Source organism: Numida meleagris, chromosome 5 (assembly GCF_002078875.1).
Source record: "Numida meleagris isolate 19003 breed g44 Domestic line chromosome 5, NumMel1.0, whole genome shotgun sequence".
NCBI lineage: Eukaryota > Metazoa > Chordata > Aves > Galliformes > Numididae > Numida > Numida meleagris.
The window spans coordinates 11,477,865-11,497,328 of NC_034413.1; the positions used below are offsets into that span (position 1 = coordinate 11,477,865).

Here is a 19,464-nt window from a genome sequence, read left to right on the forward strand (position 1 = left end):
GCACCATTAAACTAATAGTCAACAATATGACATTAATTGCAAAAAAAACCCTGGGATTTATTTCAGGTTAAGGGTGAGGTAAGTGTGTAATCTAACCAAAGTAAAAATGCACAAAGTATCAATTTGTAGAGGGAACTTAATGCTTTGAGAGCCTGTATTAAGTATAGATTTTTGTTTATTCAGAAATATGAATTTATGGATTCTAGCAGGTTCTTTCTGACATGAGCCAGAGCAGTGCATTTTGTCCATCTTTTGGGGTGGATGGTAGCAAAATAATTGCCTTATACAAAGTGTCATTATTTTCTGTATCTCAGAAGGTATCTCAAAAACAACCTTCCGAATTATGATATAGTTTCACAAGTGGCTGACATCAGTCCAAGACATACTGCCACTGAAACTCCATCCCACTCCCAGCTGTACATTCCTGTTTCTTCTTAGATGTTGCCACTCATGTTTTGGTTTCTGCATTATAATTTTTTCTTTTTTATGACAAATCCATGTGACTGTGCATCCGCAAAACTTCTACATGTATATTAGTATCATCTAAGTACAGGTGATTAGAAGCAAAGTTTAAAGGGTAGCAATATGGTCCTAGATTGGCTTAAGACACTTATTAATGATTTAGGAAATTTGCATCTGACTTTTAGAGGACGGGCTTCATCCAATGTAAGAATCATACTCCACTTTCAAGCAATCAGTAGCCATCCTCTTACATAAAGCTGTAAAATTATTCTAGAAAGCAAATTCTAGAGTTGGAGAGCAATTGTATAATTTTCCCTAAGAGATGAATCAGGAACACTGTAGCAGCAAAGAAAATTTCACTGCTTTGAAAATGAGTAACAGATGTTAATTTACTTCAGTTTTTATATATCCCACTGAAAGTGCTTAGTGATAATGAAAAATCTAAGGAATATATCACACCTAACAAATTCTGGGAGTAGGCTTTACCCAGTTCAATGTGTTGTAATCATTTCACTTGTGACTATTCCCCTCTTACATATTTTAAGGTCTATTGCTGTGGAACCAGTTTACAGTGTACCCTGCTTGTACAGTTTTTCTCTTGAGCAATTCTAAGAATCATCCTCTGATGAACATTATGTCTGTTTCAATTATTTCCCTCTGGATTTTTCTTTTCAGTACAGATAATGTTCCTTTAGATTATTTCAATCTTTTTTTTTCTTTTCTTGTCTATTTTTGTCTTTCAACAATATATTGGTTGTATGTTAGGTCATTAGAGAAGAGACTGAGAGGTTTGCCAACCAGAAGAAAGAGCTTCAAATAGGAATTGAGAAGCTACATAAAACTGTAAGTTTCTTAACAGGGTAATGGCTCCCTTACTAGTTTGTTGTTGTTTCTTAAAGACCACTTATTTTATGGCTACCAGCTCTAGTGCTCTGTTAGAGTCCAGACATTTTGAGTATCTCCAAAGATGGAGACTCCATGAGCTCTCTCAGCAACCCACTGCAGTACTCAGTCACCTTCATAGAAAAAAAAAAAGCTCTTAAAGTTAAAAGTTAGAACCTCTTGTGTTTCAATTTGTGCCCATTACCTCTTGTCCTGTCACTAGGTATGACTGAAAAGAGCCTGGCTCTTTCTTATTTGCACCCACGTTTCAGGTATTTATATACATTGATAAGATCCATTCCAACCACCTGCTTCCTGAGTCTTCTTTTCTCTAATGGTGATTGGTGACTATGTTGAAAAGGAGCGTTTTGTAGCTGAGAATTTGCTCTATCAGATAGTGTTATTGTGCTCTTTGCATCTGTTGTAGTTTCCACAGAAGTAAATAGGAGGCATTACTTTACCTAAAATCATTTTCTCTGATGTTAAGTTTTGCAGTTAAAAATAGCATCTTGAAAATTCACATTCACTTATTTTTTGTTTCTTACACTGATGTATAAAATAAGATTCAGAAAATGATGCATGAAAATGAACAGGTGCCAGACATTGAGAAACTGGGACAGCAGGAGTTCAACCTGGATATGGAAGAACAGGAAAGAGCAGAAGCAGAGGCTGAACAAGAAGTGGCCAGGGTATGATGGAAGGGTGGGGGCAGGGTGCAGTGGGGGAATGTTTTAAAACCAGCAGTGAAAATCAAAAAGAATGATTGAAGAGCAAAGAGAGTAGTCTCAAAATTGCTGTTCACTGCTGAGAAGCAGGAAAAAAAAAAGTATTTTAAATCGCTTATTGAAGTAGGTGGAGCTGTTTATCCAGACACTGCTAATTGGAATATGATCTATGCCAGTAAGTGTAATTCTGACTCTGTGTCCTTGGGAACATTGCTTAAGTTCTTAAAATTATTCCTTTCAACATCATGTGATACAAGTTTTTGGAAAAGGTAGCTGTGACAATCCGATATAATGAAACATTAGTAATTCTTTTGACCTGTTATGTTTATTCCAGTAACTTGATACAAATTACCTGTTTTGCACCACATCTTCTTGTTACTGTATGTTCTTTATCTTGAAAGGTAAGGGAGAAGATTGAAATGGAGATTTTAGCCAACTGCTACTTGCAGGATGTAATCAAACGTGAGTGCTGGGATTCCATGTGTGTAAAAGGACGGGCAGTTAAGGTAACCTCTGGTTTCCACCTGATTTTCTGCACTAGTTTATTGATTCCATTAGGTGATGGACAAACTAAATAGCTGTATAACACATGTCTGGATTACATATAGTGTGGGGAAGAACTTGCTTCTTCCCAGGGTTCATGCAAATTTTTCATTACGGTTTTCTCTGAGCCTAGCTAATTTTATCTTCCAAGGTGGATAAGAGTACCAATAAGCAAATAAGTAACTCCTTAATTCCTTGGTCTCAGAGAATATTCTTATACATTTATTAAAGGTTTAGTGAATATTATTTTTCTCTGTGTTGTTAGTATGACTTATACTACACAGAAGATAACAGCAAAATTTAACACTGATTTTTGCCTCTTTTGAGCAGAGGGAAATTAGTTTAGTTATATTGAATTATCTGAACTGTGGTGAAAGACCAAGTCATTTTACAAAAATCTAGTTCTAGTAGAATTCCCTGGATAAAGAGGCTGTACCCATAAACTGTTAAAAGGACATAAGAAAAAAATACAATTTAAATTTAAACATTTTCACTACCAAAAAGGCAAGTGATTTTTGTCTTTTTTTTTCTTACTATAATGTCTATATTATTTTATTCCAGATTTTAAGAAGTCATTGCAACTGTTTAGCATTCATGTATTCAACAAATTAATTGATGGGCACTTTATGAAGACCTTTTTACTCTGCTTTTTTTGTTGTTTTGTTTTTGTTTTTATTTTGAATAGTGTTTCCATATACCTTGTGAAGTGAAGAATTATCCCCTGAAGGAACGTGACGAAGAAGAGCTGAGAACTTTGGAGAAAGTTCTGCACTTAAGGAAGATTGAAGCAGCTAACCTTAAGGTTACAATCTCTTCATAGAATCACAGAATTGCAGGGGTTGGAAGGGATCTCTGGAGATCATCTAGTCCAACCTCCCTGCTAAAGCAGATTCCCTAGAGTAGGTTACACAGGACAGTGTCCAGGTGTGTTTTGAATATCTCCATAGAAGACTGTACAACCTCTCTGGGCAGCATTTCAGATCAGGATGTTCTGAATAGGCGTCTGAATCCTTCTTTACAGAGATACGTTTCTAAGCTCAATTTTCTTGCTGTAGAAATTGTCCAAATAAAAATAAAAAGATTTGGAAAGATGAAATGTATTTTTACTCAGAACAAATATATTAGTATTACAGCATCATAGAGTAGCTGAGTTTGGAAGAGCCCTCTGGAAGTCATCTGATCCAACCTTCCTACTCCAAGCAGTTTGCTCAGGGTCATGTCCATTCAAGTTTGGAATATCTCCAAGCACGGGTTTCCATAACCTCCATAGGCAACCTGACCTGTTCCCATGTTTGACAACCCTCACTTCAGAAATATTTTCTTATATTTAAATTCGATTTACTGTAGTTTGTTGTGCAGCTGTTTTTTCTTGACCTATCACTGGACACCACTGAGAAAAGTCCAGCTTTGTTGTCTTAGGTCCCCACCGTCAGGTTTTTATACTCATCAATAAGATTCACCCCGAATCTTCTTCTTCAGGCTAAACAATCCCAGCTCTCTCCGCTTCTCCTCATATGTTAGGTACTTCAAATTCTTAACTGTATAAGTGACTCTTCACTGAATTTGCTCCAGTACATCTTTTTGCTGGAGAGCACCACAGCTGGGACTCAGTATTCTAGATATGATCATTATGACTTATATTATTTTGATTTCTTGGCAAGGCTTAATTGATGAATATGACCTCTAGAACATCTTTGTACATGTACCACAGGATTGTGTGCAAAATAATACGGTTTTATTTTTGTAATATTCAGGTTCAGAAAAAGGTTCTTGAGGCTACATCCAAGACTGTATTATTTAAAGAAGAAGAAGAGAAGACAGAAGAAGTCATGGCTGATGATACTGCATCTTGCTGCCTGGTTGGAAGTCTGAGTTCTCGGTATGGTGCAGACACATCTATCCTTTACCACCAATTGGACTTGCACTCCAGGGAGCAGAAAGTCAATCAGATAGTATTACTGAAGGTGACTACTTCTTAAATTTGTGTTACTGCAGTGACACTGTAATATCTGTTGGTTCACATAGAGGTCACAGCCACTGGTAGATTCTGGGCATAATTATACTGCACAATGGAGTATTGCACAGATCTCTGAATTACTGTGATGAAAGCTGGTAATTGCTCATTATGTAGTAGAGGCTCATAATAGATTCATAGAATGGCTTAGGTTGGAAAGGGCATTAAGGCCCATCTATTTCCAATCCCCCTGCCATAGGCAGAGTTGCTACCCACTAAATCACAGTGCCCAGGGCTCTGTACAACCTGGCCTTCAATGCCTCTAGGAATGTGGTATCCACAACTTATCTGAGCAACTTGTTCCTGTGCCTTACCATCCTCTGAGTAGAAAATTTTCTCCCAATATCAGATCTAAATCTCCCCTCTTTAAATTTAAAGCTATTCCCCCATGTGCTATCACTATCAGACTGTGTAAAATGTCAGTGTCTATCTTGCTTATAAGCTCCCCTCTAGTTCTGGAAAGCCGCAGTGAGGTCTTCCCAGAGCCGTCTCTTCTCCAAGCTCAACAAGCCCAGCTTCCCTCAACCTTTTTTCATAAAAGAGGAGCTTTAATCATCTTTGTGGCCCTTCTGTGGACCCATTACAACAGCTCTGCATCTTTCCTGTTCTGGGGGCCCAAGGCCTGGACACAGTACTCCAGATGAGGCTTCATAAGGGTAGAGTAGAGGGAGTAGAGGAGGTCCTCCCTCACCCTGCTGGCCACCACTCTTTTGATGCATCCCAGGATACAGTTAGCCTTCGAGGCTACAAGCACACACTGCTAGCTTGCATTAAGCTTTTCATCCACTGTGACCCTCAAGTCCTCAGCAGGACTTCTCCCTGTCTGTATATGTATCTGGGATTGCCCCAAGCCAAGTGCAGCAGCTTGCACTTGGCTTCCATGGGCCCACTTTTCAAGCCCCTGGATGGCATCCCTTCCTTCTATTGTGTCAACTCATCTTAGTGTCATCTACAAGCTTGCTGGGGGTATGCTCGGTCCCACTGTCTATGTCATTGATAAAGATGTTGAAGACCACCATGTGGACTTGCCAGCTTAAGTCTGGAAGAAAAACATTTGTATGAAGCCAGTAATCCAGTCTGAGGGTCTTTGTATTCGTTCACTGGTTTAAGAGTTTGTATAGACAAAGCTAGCTTGCACATTCGGCATGCTCTCTGAAAACACGTGTCCTGTTTCCCTATTACATGCTGCTGAACTGAAGATGGGGCAGATACTTAGAATGCTTTCTTTCTTTTCAAACTTTAGGAGCATATAATGTTTCTGTTATTTATTATTCATTAACATGAGACTCTCTTATGTCTTGTACCCTAGCCCCAGTGTATTAAGTAATAAACATGATACAGAATAGGCTTTTAGTGATGATGATCTACAAAGGTAGAAATGGTTAAACTAACATTAAGTATTGCCTCCTTAGATCTCTTTAAGGCTGTAAATGCTAGCAGAGCTTAATGATTATGCATTATAATATATGAGATCTAGTAGATATATTGATGTTTAAAGTAGTTGGGGGAGAAACACATGGAGCACTCATCTTTTAAATATAAGCTGGGATTTAACAAGATCTTTTTACTGTATGGCTTTAAGGATGCATATTGTATCTCTAATTGTGGAATCACTTCAGTGAGCTTGCTGAGTGGCAGATGGCTGCCTGGATATTGAGCAGAACCTTTTTTCTCATAGCAACATTGTACCTTATCTGCCATCCTGTCTTATTACATCCTAACTTATTACCATATTACCAATCAATTAAATAATCCTGGACACAAATATTTATTGTAATACAAATTGCAAACACCTAAGAAACTCAAAATATAAAGCTTAATGGTAGAACTGAAATTCTTTTCATGTTTTAGTTTAGTAAATTGATGCAGTAGGAGAGACACAAGATTTTCTCTTTCTTTATATTGTACTTTGCTGAGACCAGTTGTGCAGGGTAAAGGAAGAATTTGTCCATTAAGGACATATGCTTTTAAAAATCATTTACTTACATATGTCAGACAGAAAATCATATTGAAGTATATCAAAATTACAGGCTACAGTACTTAAAAATCAGGAAAGCGTGTACTTTGTGCTGCTCCCATCACCTGTGTTTTACAGTCTTTAGAATTGTGTAGTAGTGTAGTTTATTTTTTCTTTGAAGCACCTTCCTTCAGACAAAGACTGCAAAAAATAGCAAGAAGGCACCCTTTTTTAATTTAATTTTGGCAGCAGTATGTTTCTTTCAGAATCTTTGTTAAATGGCAAGTATGTAGTAGAGAAGGAACAAAAATTTCTAGAAAACAGAAAGGAAAAAATGGTAATTTACCCACTTAACAAAGCTTGAACTATGCCCTTATAATAGGAAGGGATTTACAAGTTTCTCTGTCACACATGGAAATACACACATCTATGATTCTGAAGTAGAATTAATTATGGAAGGATGGGACCTGTGCATCATTCCTGTTTCCTTTTTTTTTTTTGGTATTTCAGGACATCATTTACAAAGTGAAAACTGCTTTTAATAAGGAATTTGACACAGTTGCTCAACAAAAGGAGCAGGAGATAGCACGAGTTAAAGAAAGAAACCTAAGAATCCGAGAAATCTTGGCACAACTTGACCTCCAAGTGGAAGTGTGGGAGCCAGGTCTTACAGGTGATGAGAAACCAGAGCAAGTGCTCACTGTTCAGGATTCAGAGGTATCTGGAAAGTAAAACTTTCACCTTCACCCACACAAATACAGTTCTCTGATTCTTTTTATTTCTAGTCATTGTGTTTGTATTGAAAAGCATTAAAACAGATTGTGTCTGTGTACTTAAAATCACCCCTCTGGCTCTTTTTCTTCCCTTCCCTTCCCTTAACTTTTTATGGAGAATACCCTAATAAGTCACTCTGAAATGAACAAAATACTGAATTAAGTTTTTAATGATTCATAAACGATGGTAGAATTTATCCCTGTTTGTGGATATAAGATTTGAACCAGTCTGGCAGGAGTCACTTATATAGGTGATAGTTTCTCTGTTTTTCCTTCAGCCTTTGAGCTAAGCATCCAGGCACTTCAGCACAGTTAGTAATGTACTTCTAAATAAAATTGATAATATGTAAATGAATAATAAACAAATGCTCAAAACATTATTAACATCAGCAAAAATGATGTAGTTCGTATTTTAGAATTTTTGAATATAGCTTTTGTAGCTGTTCTAAAGAACAGTTTTGTTCTTGATGTATATTATCATAGAGCAGGGATTAAAAAGATTTTTAAAAAAGACTTATTATTAAACCATTTTTCCAAACGTTCTTAGTCCCTGTGTGATAATGTTTGAAGAAAAGTTTTGGAACTATGATAAGGACACGGTTTCCTTCTTTCAGATTAAAGTTGAAAAATACTTGACTCCGCAAGAGAGAGAGAAAGCAGAAATGCTGGCCAAACTTGAAATGGAAAGACACCTTGCTGCTCTGGTACTTAAAGTAGCATCCTTTGTACTGAACAGGCTGTTGTCACTCATTTGTCTTATTTAATATTTTGTTTGAAATAATATTGTGCTGGAATTTACCAGTAACGTAGTACAAGAGAATAAATGTAAAAATGCTAAGTAATAATGAAGTATGCCTTTTCTGTCTTATTATCATTTACACTCTGATCTACACAGAGATCAGATCTACCAGCTGGGTGAAGAAAAGAGTTGATGTTGCACTCCCAGTTATTAAAAATTTGCTTAGCAGCAATGTAAAACACCACACTGGGAGACTTGGGACTAGAGACATCTCTAAAGGTATGCTGCTGCTCAGTCAAGAGCTTCAGGCTTTGTGTAGCATGGTTGAGTTTCTCTGACTTCTCTTCTTCTGTGAAAAGTCTAAGAGGGTTCCAGCCCCCAGAGAGATGGACAATAAGACAGTGGCACTACAACTTCCTTCATCCTAGCCTGTCAACTGGGCAGAAGTAGTCTATGCCTATGTACTGTTTCCAAAGCTGCCGAAATTGCAGTTTTAGAAAGTTATTTGGTACATTATCATCAGGATAAATTCTGAGACTTTTAGTGTGTTTCACACACACCTTCAAAGAACATTAATCTACTCTGACACATTAGAATCCTATTGATGTTCTAGAGGTGAACTGCACTATTAAAATTCCCAAAAGTTGCAACTAATACACTTATTCTGCATTCTTTAAATATATATATTTTTCATTCCTCCCAGGACAATGAAAGACTACGTGCTCTTAATGACATGATGGGTGGAGTGCTAGAAGTCAAGAAGGAAGATATCTTGAAAATTGTAAGCTATGTTTCTGCCATATCATTTAGGCAGCTTCTCAAGTTCTAAGTAGATGTGAATTTCAACTGGCAAATTTTTCCAATCTGAGTAATAAAAGAAGTTCAGAGAATTATAGAATTATGTTATTGTGTTATGTCTAGATAAATTCCAGAAGAAATCATATAGTGGACTCAAGTCTACATGACTCTAGTGCCTGCATTCGGTCATCAACACCTGTCACTATCACAGTGGAACACTATAAGAACATAATCTAGTATTGTCACTGTAACAACTGTTTTATGAGGGAAGAGTCTATCACCCATGGCTGTGATCTTACCATGTTCCATTTAACTTAGCAAATAAAGTTATTATAGTAGTAGAGGAAGGAAAGATTGTGAAGGAGTGTTACAGAAAATGTGCAGGGCAGACCCATGTGCTCTTCCTAGGATCAATCTGGTTTACAAAACTAGAACTGCTCTTAGAGGTGGAGTTAGCATGTAGTTAAAATTGGGAATCTGTACAGAAAAATTATATCTTATATCTGTACTGGCAAATAGTACATTTGAGTACACCATGCTTGTATTTCACAAGATCCACTAGAAAAGCAACTAGAAAAGAGCAGGATCATATATATGTGTGTGCTAAAAGCAACAGACAAGAGAAACAAAACATACATACTACTTGGACTTAAGGCTTGAACCTTAGCTACCAATACTACATTTTCTTAAATTTGATGTGTATTCCACTTCCCTAGTGTGCTGACGGAGACTTAATACTGCTTTTGAAGCATATTTTTCTTTAATGCTTTCAGGATATTCCTCCACCTTCTTTTATATCCAAGCCTGAAGATGAATGGAATGATCAAGAAAAGAAAATATTCAGAGATTATGAGGAAAAAGTCAAAGACCTGAATGAAGAAAAAGAAAATTATAGAAGGGTAAATTTAAATGAAAAAAGGATTGGTTTTGTTAATGAACAAAACTTCTGATCTTTGTCAGGATCTATTTCTGGAATGATACTAATAAATATAACAAATGAAGAACAAATGAATAACAAAGATCATGTGACATATAAGTCGTAGCTTAGATGGTAGAAAAAGGCAGTCCGTACTCATAACAACTTGTATGTGCCAAAACTAGTGATATTTGACAAAAGGTACTTTTCATTTCCAAATATACCACTATTCCTGAAGTGTATTTTTCAGGTTGCATTCCTAGAGTTGGCAATGCCATACACAAGTAATACAATGTTATTTATCCTTCAAAGTGGTATTTGGCTAAAAAAACTTTGTAGCCTGGCAGTTCTCTCCTTCCAAGATGGAAACGAATGTCTTCATTCCCTGGGAGAACTCTCATTATTGTTAGGACAGATTTAAATAAATTTTTCCACAGTCATCAAAATACTTCTTCCAGAATAGCTGTTGTTTTGATGAGACAAAATACAGAATCTGAGAATTTTTTAAATGCCTATTCAGAATGATTAAGAGGAATACAAGCTAATATTTTGATAAAAAATGTATAAATAACTTATACACCTTAGTTGCAATGAAAGGGAGGGAAAATATTCTTTTTAGCTCTTTTAAAAATGAAAACAGTTTTTAAAAATGTCCATACTTTAAAGGTAAATTAAAAAAATATATGTTTTAGTTTAATACTCTGATTCTGTTAATTTCAGATAGGGCTATTCTGTTTACTTTTTATGCATTAGTAATATTGGATGGCTCTGGAGCAGTGCAGAACTATAAGAATTTAATGGAAAAAAAAGAATTGGTGGGATACCGTTCCATACTATGCATTCTCTAGCATCCTTCAAATGCTCTATCGGAGTTCATTTGTTCTCACAGACGAAACATTTGTTCTTCTCCTGTCCTTCCCTTCCCCAGGCACTGGAAAATGAATTGAAGGAACTTGAAGCTTCCATCCAGGAAACAACAGAAAACTTTGATAAGACCGTGTGCAAACTCTTCGAAAGGAAAGTGGAATTAGAGAAGGTCATCTATCAGGTATGGCGGAGAACATTAATTTTTGTTCTCTACCTCTGTGCAGCAGGAATGTTAGTGATTTTTATTACAATCTTTTCATAGGAAGAACTCAAAATTGTCAATCTCATTTATTCTTTACTGTTGGATGAGGAGGTGGACAGTAGAGAAGCTGCACTTCATCATTTCCTGGTAAAGATGCAGAAAGAGAAAGTAAGTTATTGCTTGGAATGCTTAGGAAAAATGTATAATTGCAGTACAATTTCTTCTGAAAACTGTTCTTTCCAAATCAAAATTTTGCTGTAAATGATTTTCTGACAATTTATGGAGCTGTTGACATTTTCTTAAGACATACGTAAGACATAGATTATAAACATGTATGGTTTTGAGTAGCTAGTTGTCTTGGTTCATCTGGCATTCTTTGGTGAAGCTCCATACATTGAGAAGAGCATAATGCTATTTGTTTGTTATACAGAACATTTTTTAGTATCCAGTATCAAGCTGACAGGACCAGTTTTTCTAAATATTGCCATTGCCATATCTTTTAGTTTATGCAAACTGCCAAATACAACAAAGTACAAACATTTAACAGCCTTGATTAAACAGATGAGCTTAGTATCCTGACATGTGGCACTCAAACAGGGCAAATGCATTCCAGAATCAAGAACCTTCCACTGAAGAGCATTTGAGAATTTTTGACTGATCTTAGCTGTGATGACATGAAAGGAAAAGGAAATATCTGTACAAGTAAAAACAAATACCATCATTAGTCTTTATATTCAAAATATAAAAAGAAGACTTAGAAGACAAAATGTTCTGATTTGTGGAATATTTGAATTTTGTACCTGCTCATCTTTAAGCTGTATCTACAAACAACCCTCTGAAGAAGGCATTATATTGCTCTTAAAAATGGCTCATAAGTCTTTCTCTAGAATCGAGAAGGTGTCCGTTTCATCAGTGCTTCTGCTGGCTGAGTTTCATTCCTGAAATCCTCTGGTTTTCCTACAGGTCAAGATTGCGAGAACACTGGAGACTACAAAAAGGAAAATTGACTTTTACACAGACAAATATGATAATGCAATAGCTGAAGATAAGGTGAGACTCCAGATAAACACAGGCAGATTCAGTAATAAAATAGTTAATGCTGTGTCTTGGTAATGAGAAGAACATACTTTATTTTAAGCATGGGATGAGTTCAGTTTACTTTGTTAATGACTGAAATTAAGTAATAATGGAGAATATATGCGTATACAAATTTAAGAAATGGTCTAGATTTCCCCTGGAAAAGCATGATATTCTGTATTTCTAAGATATGAGCAAGTTGCTGCTTTTTAAAAAATCACATTGTGATGACAAGGAAGCTTTCTGTTTCCCTCCTAGAATCTGGAATATGGTTTTAGGAAGGAGTTTGCTAATGTTCCTGCTAATCTTCTTAATGAACTTTTGGAACTTTACAAATGTCGACCAAGGTAAGATCACCCTGATTAGAATTGTTTAAATACTAGTATTTCCCATGTTTCAAGAATAAGATTTGGGTTATAGAAATAAATTGCAATTATTTTGATAATCAGTAGATTGCCTTCTTTTTATTAGATGGTTACCAATAGTTGATTTCCTATCATACTAACAATTGTTATTTTGAATTCTTACATATCCTGATTTACGCCACAAAATATATTTTAAATGCAATCTAAATAATCATCAGTTCTCATATTATGTGTAAGATGTAGTTTTACCTTTTTGTTCTTTGCAAGAGATTAAGAGTATGAAATGTTCACAGTTGTATGTAAGCTTCTTTTATGTAAGAAAAAAAAAGTAAATACTGTATGTACTGTGTATGTACACTAGGACTGTAATGACAGAAATATACCTGGACACTGCAAGCCATTCTAGAGGTTGTTCAGCCTCGGCTGAAGATTACAGAGATGCACTCACCCGTTTAATGAAAGCCATGGATGAACTGGATAATCCTGAGCACATGCCTAATGGCTTAGACCCATCTGTATGGGAAAATTTTTGTCTGGCTAGACGAAATAAAATGGAGAGTGAGCAGCTGGTATGTTAATGCTTTATTTTGCCACTACGCTTCTCAAAGTATATACTGCTTAAAATTTCTGTGGAGTTCAAGAATTATGTTCGGCTGGTGGTGAAGTGAATAGGCAGCATAAATAAACTGCATCTAATTGGGCAGGTTACTTCTGGCCACCTTCAGTTCAGAATAACAGAAATGTCAACAAAATAAACCAGCTCTAGTTCTCCTTCAGAGCAAACATTACCATATTAACATGAGAGGATTTGATAGAGATATTTGTGACCTTGGTATGATTTCATTTAAAAAAAAATGTCTTTTCTCTCTTCGTACCACAAAAAAGTAGTAAGGTATTTGATTTTCTTAATCCTTTGGAGTCTTTCTCTCCCATTAGCATGCCACAACTGCACCAATGCATAACCACTTTCTTCTGTTGCACCGAGGGCAATTCTTAATAGAGTGATTCTGGAAAGCTCTAGTGGGCTATCTGCTTAGCTTAAAAGCATGAAGGTGGAAATCTGAAATCTCCAGAGAAAGATGCATTTGACCAAGTTAGAAGGAAATATGATTTCCTTCTGTGTGAATAAGTAATGCTTAAATGAATAAATTATTTTCTGATCAGAAGGTGAGAACTTTCATCTCTGTGTCTCATGTGCTCTACTGTGATTCCCAAAATATCAGGCAGCTTATTTATACATACATGTGTCTTCTTCAAATCTTATCTTCTCTCTTCTTGCTTATCCTGACATATATATATAAAGTTGGGAAATTTTAGAATGTTCTGTTGCTTGTTCAGGTGAAGTGGATGGCCCTAATTCTGGCAGAGATAGAGGTCTTTCTCCAGAGAAGAACAGATGACAATGAGAAGATGAGCTCAAAAATAGAAAAAATTTTCCAAGAACTCACTTGGTAATTTTGTTTCTTTTCTATATTCAGCTACATTTTAATATTCCAGCATCACAGTCACATGCAGAATTACACAGCTGTGTTCTTTTATCTGGAATTCATTTAAAAGAGCTAAGATATTTGAGAGGCGAGGTGTGACTGCAGCATGTGCGAGCAGGCTGAAGCCAGTCTTAACTTAGCATTTTAAATAATGATGTTGGTAAGAATGGCAGCGTGGTCTTCAATGCAAACTCACTACCCCAAAAGCTCAATCATACAGTGAGTACCAAAAAGCCTTTGGCCTTTAAGGCCGAAGTTGTGCTAGCTGGTCTAGTTAATTTTTGCTCATGTAGGCCTAAAGAAGCCACAGTGATCACTCCTGTTTGCAGTTTGCTGCTCAGTCACATGACACCTGATTTCACTGATATGATTTCCATTTTTTATTTATACAACATTTTTCATATTCATTATCATTCAGGAGGAAACCTCAGCAAAAATTGCATTTTTTTAAAAAAAAAGAGGTGCTTGCTGGCAGTCTCCTTCATTTCCTTTGCAATCATTGTTAAGGTTGTTCAGTAAGGGCATTTTCTCTCAGAACATCTGCTAGAGTGCGTTAAACTCAATCTAAGTGTGGACAGCTTTACATATGGAAATAAGTTGCCAACTCTGAAGTAAATTTGGGAGTGAATAAAAGACAAAGTACCAAAGAGTAAGCCCCACTTGAATGTAGCATTTATCACTCATATAAACATTCTGAAAATCATGGGAGGATTTATATATTCAAGTTGAAATCACTAAGCATTGCTTTTGTTTTCTGCCATTTTAGGCTGCAGGAGGAGAAGATGAAACTTCAACTGAATCTGACTTTCCAGTTTTTGCTAAAACAAGGACAGGTAGAATTGGAAAGTACTGAGATCCCAGATTATGCTGATGCCATTTTCATTAAAAAGAGTGTTATTGAAGAACTGAATTGCAACATCATGGTAATTTATGAGGAAACTTAAGTTTCTTAAATAAGCATATTGTCTTTCAGAGACTGTTTTTTCTCTAATTTAATATCTAGTTTCAAACCAGTAAGCTCAATTGTAAACTAAAAGCTGTTGAGAATTTTGTAATGCCCCTTATTATGATATATAGATTGCAATACAGACTGCTTTCTTTATGTTTGATCGATACAATTCAGATCAATGAGATGACAACAGTTTTTAAACATACCATCACTTACACATATGCTGTAAATAAAAAATACTAATATTCTGGGCACAAGTCCTAAAATTCCCTCAGGGCAAACATGTAGTCATATTGAACACTAGGTTACAGTAAGATTTAAAAAAAAAAAATACAACTTTTAATGTAAGGTGAAAATAATACTCATCTCCTTGAAACAGTTTTTCATACTCACTGCAGTTTATTTTCTTAGGCATTCTAACTATAAGTTTGTTGGTTTTTTTTTTACTGCTACTGCACAAAGAATTCAGTAATAACTACAGAATACCTTAGTGTATATTTTGTAGAGGTAAAGTGCCTTAATATTCTTGTAAAAGATAAGAAGATGGAGGGTGATGTTATTTGTAATTTTCTTCGTTTCCTTCTCTGATCCAAGGCTGTGACACAGGACACAAAAGGGAATAAAATTCCACAAAAGACAGCCATCTAGAGCATCTGGAATTAGTGTATACTATGGCATATTTTCCTTACAAATCTAGTAACTTTGGAAGCTTGCACTTCTTGTTGCAAATAATTATTCCATAATCCATAAAATGCATTAACTAAGAATAATCTCTATTTTCAGGAACAAGGAGAAAAAAAAATTGCTAGCATGGTGGAATGCAAAGAATTCTCTAAAGGGATATTTCGGCTGGAATGGGAACACAAGAAAATGAGAATGCAAATAGAAGATCTGAAACAGAAGGCTCAGGATATTGTAACGTTACCTATTACAAAAGATCGCCAGCTAGTGAGTTATTTTCTCTAATTTACATTTTGACCACAAGGAATTTTGTTGCACAAAACTTTTATCTGTTAATATGGTGGGTTGGTACTCCAGAAGGATGAATGTTGTATCTACAGAAACCTGTCTACTGCCTCTTTTTGGCCTCCTCCTGTGTTCCAGACTACATTATAAATAAAAGTATAGCTTGGTGTTTTGCTGTTGTTTGTTGTTTTTTTTTTAAATCACAACAATTTGTTTAGTCTTTGTTTGCATTAAAACATTCTAGCTTTGTAACAGCTGTATGGCCTAGTATTCCTGCAGCATCAAAGACTATCTTTAAAATGTCCATTTATGATGACTAGCAAGGTTTTCCACTGTGGAGAAGTTCATTAGGTTTTTTGTTTGTTTGTTTTCTGCCTTTTATTTTTAAATTTCATGTAGTATGATTACCTGTACAGAAATGTGGAATTGTTGAGAACAAACAGGATTGACAAGCTGGTTTATTTGTTTTTAATTCTTAGTTCCTAACCATGCTGAACTACGACACCCGCGTTGCTCACCGCATTGCAGTGATGGAGCAGACTCTTGGTGTCATGGATAAGGTAAATCCTAAGCGAACCACCTCCTTTGAGAGATACATCCTACCTGTTCTCCTTTAGTAAAAGGTGTTTGTAAGGAATAATGGTAACTGATGTAGCCTTACTAACTCTTCAGCTAACTCGAGGACTGTTGAAGCATAGCAGTGCACACAGATGAAAACACAAGGGCTGATGAATATACAAAAATAATGGCTCCTATTTTGTTATGTTGGTCCATGACATCAGCGGTGGATGTTGGTGGAATGGCTGTAGAGGCTGAACCTTCCCACCAATATTCTGCTACGTGTTGTTGCTGTGTGACAGCTTCCTTGTCTATTTTAACATTTAAATTATGGCTATCCTTGTTTTTAAGGGATTCCACTGGATTTTCTGCAGGTTACTGTGGATGACATCAGCCACCATTTTCTCTAAGTTCCTATTCAATCTTTAGCATTTACCCTATCCCTCTGCAGCCCTTCAGACAGCTTCGGCACAACAGCCCTACCTTCAGCAGCACCTGGCAGCCAACAGAGAACTTTCAGTGCACTGGTTCCACTGACTTCCTGCTATGCCTTTCAAGTTCTGTTTTTAATCTCTCTCTCTCTCTCTCCTTGGCCCGTGCATTTTTCTTCCTTGTCTACTACTTCTATTTGAACTCCATAAAATATACTGGCATACAGTGTGTGAAAGTAAAGCTAGAGTATGCTACTAACCAGATCCAAATATGTGAAAATTAACTGAGCTACTATGCAGTGTTGAAGATTACAGACTTCCATCAAAAGTTTGAGAAGTTTTCATATAATCTCATGTATTTGTTTTATTCACTTGGAACTGCACAGGTGCACAAGAAGAACATGAAGAAACATAAAAAAAAAATTCAAGAATTGGAGAAGTGCATCAGTTTGAAAGAGCAAGCAAACTATGAGCTGAGCCTCGAGCTGAAGGAAATGCTTGTGTCTGTTTCAGAAAGGAGGCATATCTCTCAGGCAGCTGGTGAGTCACAGTAATGCACTTTAAGTCACAAGCAAAGAACATTCAGGAAGTATCTCCAAAGTTGGACAGCTCTGCTCTCCATCAGCGTCCACTAAAGGACGAGGAATGTTTATTTATGACACTATGTGCATAATTAGCAGTACCTTTTCCACCACAACTATTTTAACGTTGTTCACATAAGAGCATACCTACAGATCGGTACTCTTGTAACCAAAGTTGATTTAATTGCTGAAAGTCAAAATATAGCCACTAATATCTTCATTACACAACAGAACTTTATTCTTAGACTGTTGAGCACACTTCTTTCCACATATTCAAGGGAACTGAGGAACAAGAAGTAAGAAAAATATCCCTTATTAGGAAAGCTGCATAGCTCTTTCACTAGCAAATGGTTAGTTTCACAGCACTGGGCATTTTGGTAAAAAATAAAGGAAGTGTGCCCAGTACCTTTTAAACTTTTTTTTTTTTGCTTTATTCATTACTATAAAGACCCTTAAATCCAACAGTGAGCCTTTTCTTAAAAAATGCATTCTTACACAGAAATTGGAATGAACCTGGAGCGAGTCCAGTATAATTATAGGCTGTGCATCCACTCTACATACAGGCTGACTCGTGTTGTTTTATGCAGACACACAGCGTATTTCTGAAAGGACTGCAAAGCAGCGTTACCGAGAGATTTTGAAGCAGAAACATCTACGAGGTCTCATAGAGGAACAGGAAAAACAACTTGAAATTCTTCAAGCAGAAGCTGAAAGATTAAGATCAAAAACATTCCCTGTTCTTTAGAAATCCCCATCCTGGTAGGTGTACAAGAACGTGAATTTGGACATCTACCTTTTCTCCCTGAACTTCTTTCAACAAATATTTTCTTCTGCTAACATTTTCTCCTGTTATTCTATTTCTTCTAAAATAACATCACTTTGAAAGATAGATACATGTTTGTCTGTTTCATGCATTTTGTACCTCGTCTTACCTACGCTGTTTTTCTTTTGTGATGCATTTCTGCTCTTTTGATTATATAAACCATATAGCTCATTACAGAAAATAAATGAAAGATCAACATGTAGAATGATAGAACAAGTGTATTTCTATCTCCTTAGTCTGCAGTATGGAACTGTAGGATATTTTGAAGTGAAGTACTGCAAGAAAGCAGTAAATTTGCATCTGCAAATTACTTCCCTTTTCCATGCTGTGTCAGTTTTTCTCCTCCTTTCATAAATTCACATAAAATCTAGACCCATTCTATAAGAGTATTAATAGTTTTGATATCTTGGTTCAGTAAAATTCTACACTTGTAATGACAAGTATTTCTGTTGTGACTGCATTACAAACATTTTTGCTCTACCACCTCTGAGGTTTTTAAAAGGATTCTAATTACATCTCCATTCTTCCTGCACGATTTTTTGCTTCTTGCTGAAACTTCCTTAGAAGTAACAGAATTCCAAACTTGCCAAAGGTGTTAGGAAAAAGATCTGTCCCAGAAGGAAGTCACATCATCTTGTTTCAGTAAGCTAAAGAGGCAGAAGAAATAATTTAATACCCAAAATGTGATCAGTAATAAAGGTTGCTCTTCATTAATTCCCAGAGGGCAGCGCCACTCAGTATTTCTAAGAGTAAACTGTGGCTGTAATCTTCAGTCTAATGAGCCCTATCAATGTTAAAATGGACTATTTCATCTGTGATTTTCTTTCCCCTTGAGGTATGTACAAAATTACTTCCTTATTAATCAGGAATTGCCACATACAAACAAAACAGTTAAGCTACAGCAACTAAGGAACATGGTTGTATTAAAAAAAAATATTTACAGCTGGAAGCAGTGTAGATCAAGTACAGATCTATATACTGTTACACGGGATAAAAGAAAGAGAATAAAAGCAAACAAGTCACACCAATACATGCATAGAAGCGAGAAAAATACTATTTTATCTTGAAATTGCTAAAAGGGAAACACTTTGAAGAGACAACATTTATTGGAGAATAAATGAAATGCTGAATTTTTACTTAGTGTTCCTGCAGAAAGGTAAATGATGCTGCAATCGGAGAACCTCAGAGAGAAAGCACCGCAGCTCTTAAATGAGCTAGTACAGTAGACAGACATCAGTTGCAATTTTCTTGCCCTCCTTCCTATTACCAAAAGCTGTGGCAGAATGTTGAAGAGGCACAGCTCCTCTAAAAACAACTGTCTGGACCTGGATCAGTGCCATTATGGTATA

At 36.1% G+C, this 19,464-nt stretch overlaps 1 protein-coding gene across 3 annotated transcripts in view; it reads left to right on the forward strand.

The window, feature by feature from the left end:
* The window catches only part of CFAP43 (cilia and flagella associated protein 43), a 47,065-nt gene that overhangs the window by 26,166 nt on the left and 1,435 nt on the right, over positions 1-19,464 (forward strand). For 2 of the 3 annotated variants that reach the window (XM_021398607.1, XM_021398609.1), the window contains 20 exons: positions 1,228-1,305; positions 1,908-2,033; positions 2,471-2,575; positions 3,298-3,414; positions 4,367-4,576; positions 7,094-7,300; positions 7,971-8,060; positions 8,799-8,876; positions 9,667-9,792; positions 10,738-10,857; positions 10,939-11,046; positions 11,842-11,928; positions 12,214-12,302; positions 12,682-12,889; positions 13,659-13,771; positions 14,574-14,730; positions 15,540-15,704; positions 16,202-16,282; positions 17,098-17,251; positions 17,880-18,051. In XM_021398607.1, the coding sequence (XP_021254282.1) occupies positions 1,228-1,305; positions 1,908-2,033; positions 2,471-2,575; positions 3,298-3,414; positions 4,367-4,576; positions 7,094-7,300; positions 7,971-8,060; positions 8,799-8,876; positions 9,667-9,792; positions 10,738-10,857; positions 10,939-11,046; positions 11,842-11,928; positions 12,214-12,302; positions 12,682-12,889; positions 13,659-13,771; positions 14,574-14,730; positions 15,540-15,704; positions 16,202-16,282; positions 17,098-17,251; positions 17,880-18,037 (2,577 nt within the window). In that variant the 3' untranslated portion in view covers positions 18,038-18,051. The remainder of the gene's footprint in view (positions 1-1,227; positions 1,306-1,907; positions 2,034-2,470; positions 2,576-3,297; positions 3,415-4,366; positions 4,577-7,093; positions 7,301-7,970; positions 8,061-8,798; positions 8,877-9,666; positions 9,793-10,737; positions 10,858-10,938; positions 11,047-11,841; positions 11,929-12,213; positions 12,303-12,681; positions 12,890-13,658; positions 13,772-14,573; positions 14,731-15,539; positions 15,705-16,201; positions 16,283-17,097; positions 17,252-17,879; positions 18,052-19,464) is intronic. The other variant, XM_021398608.1, reaches the window with a different exon arrangement.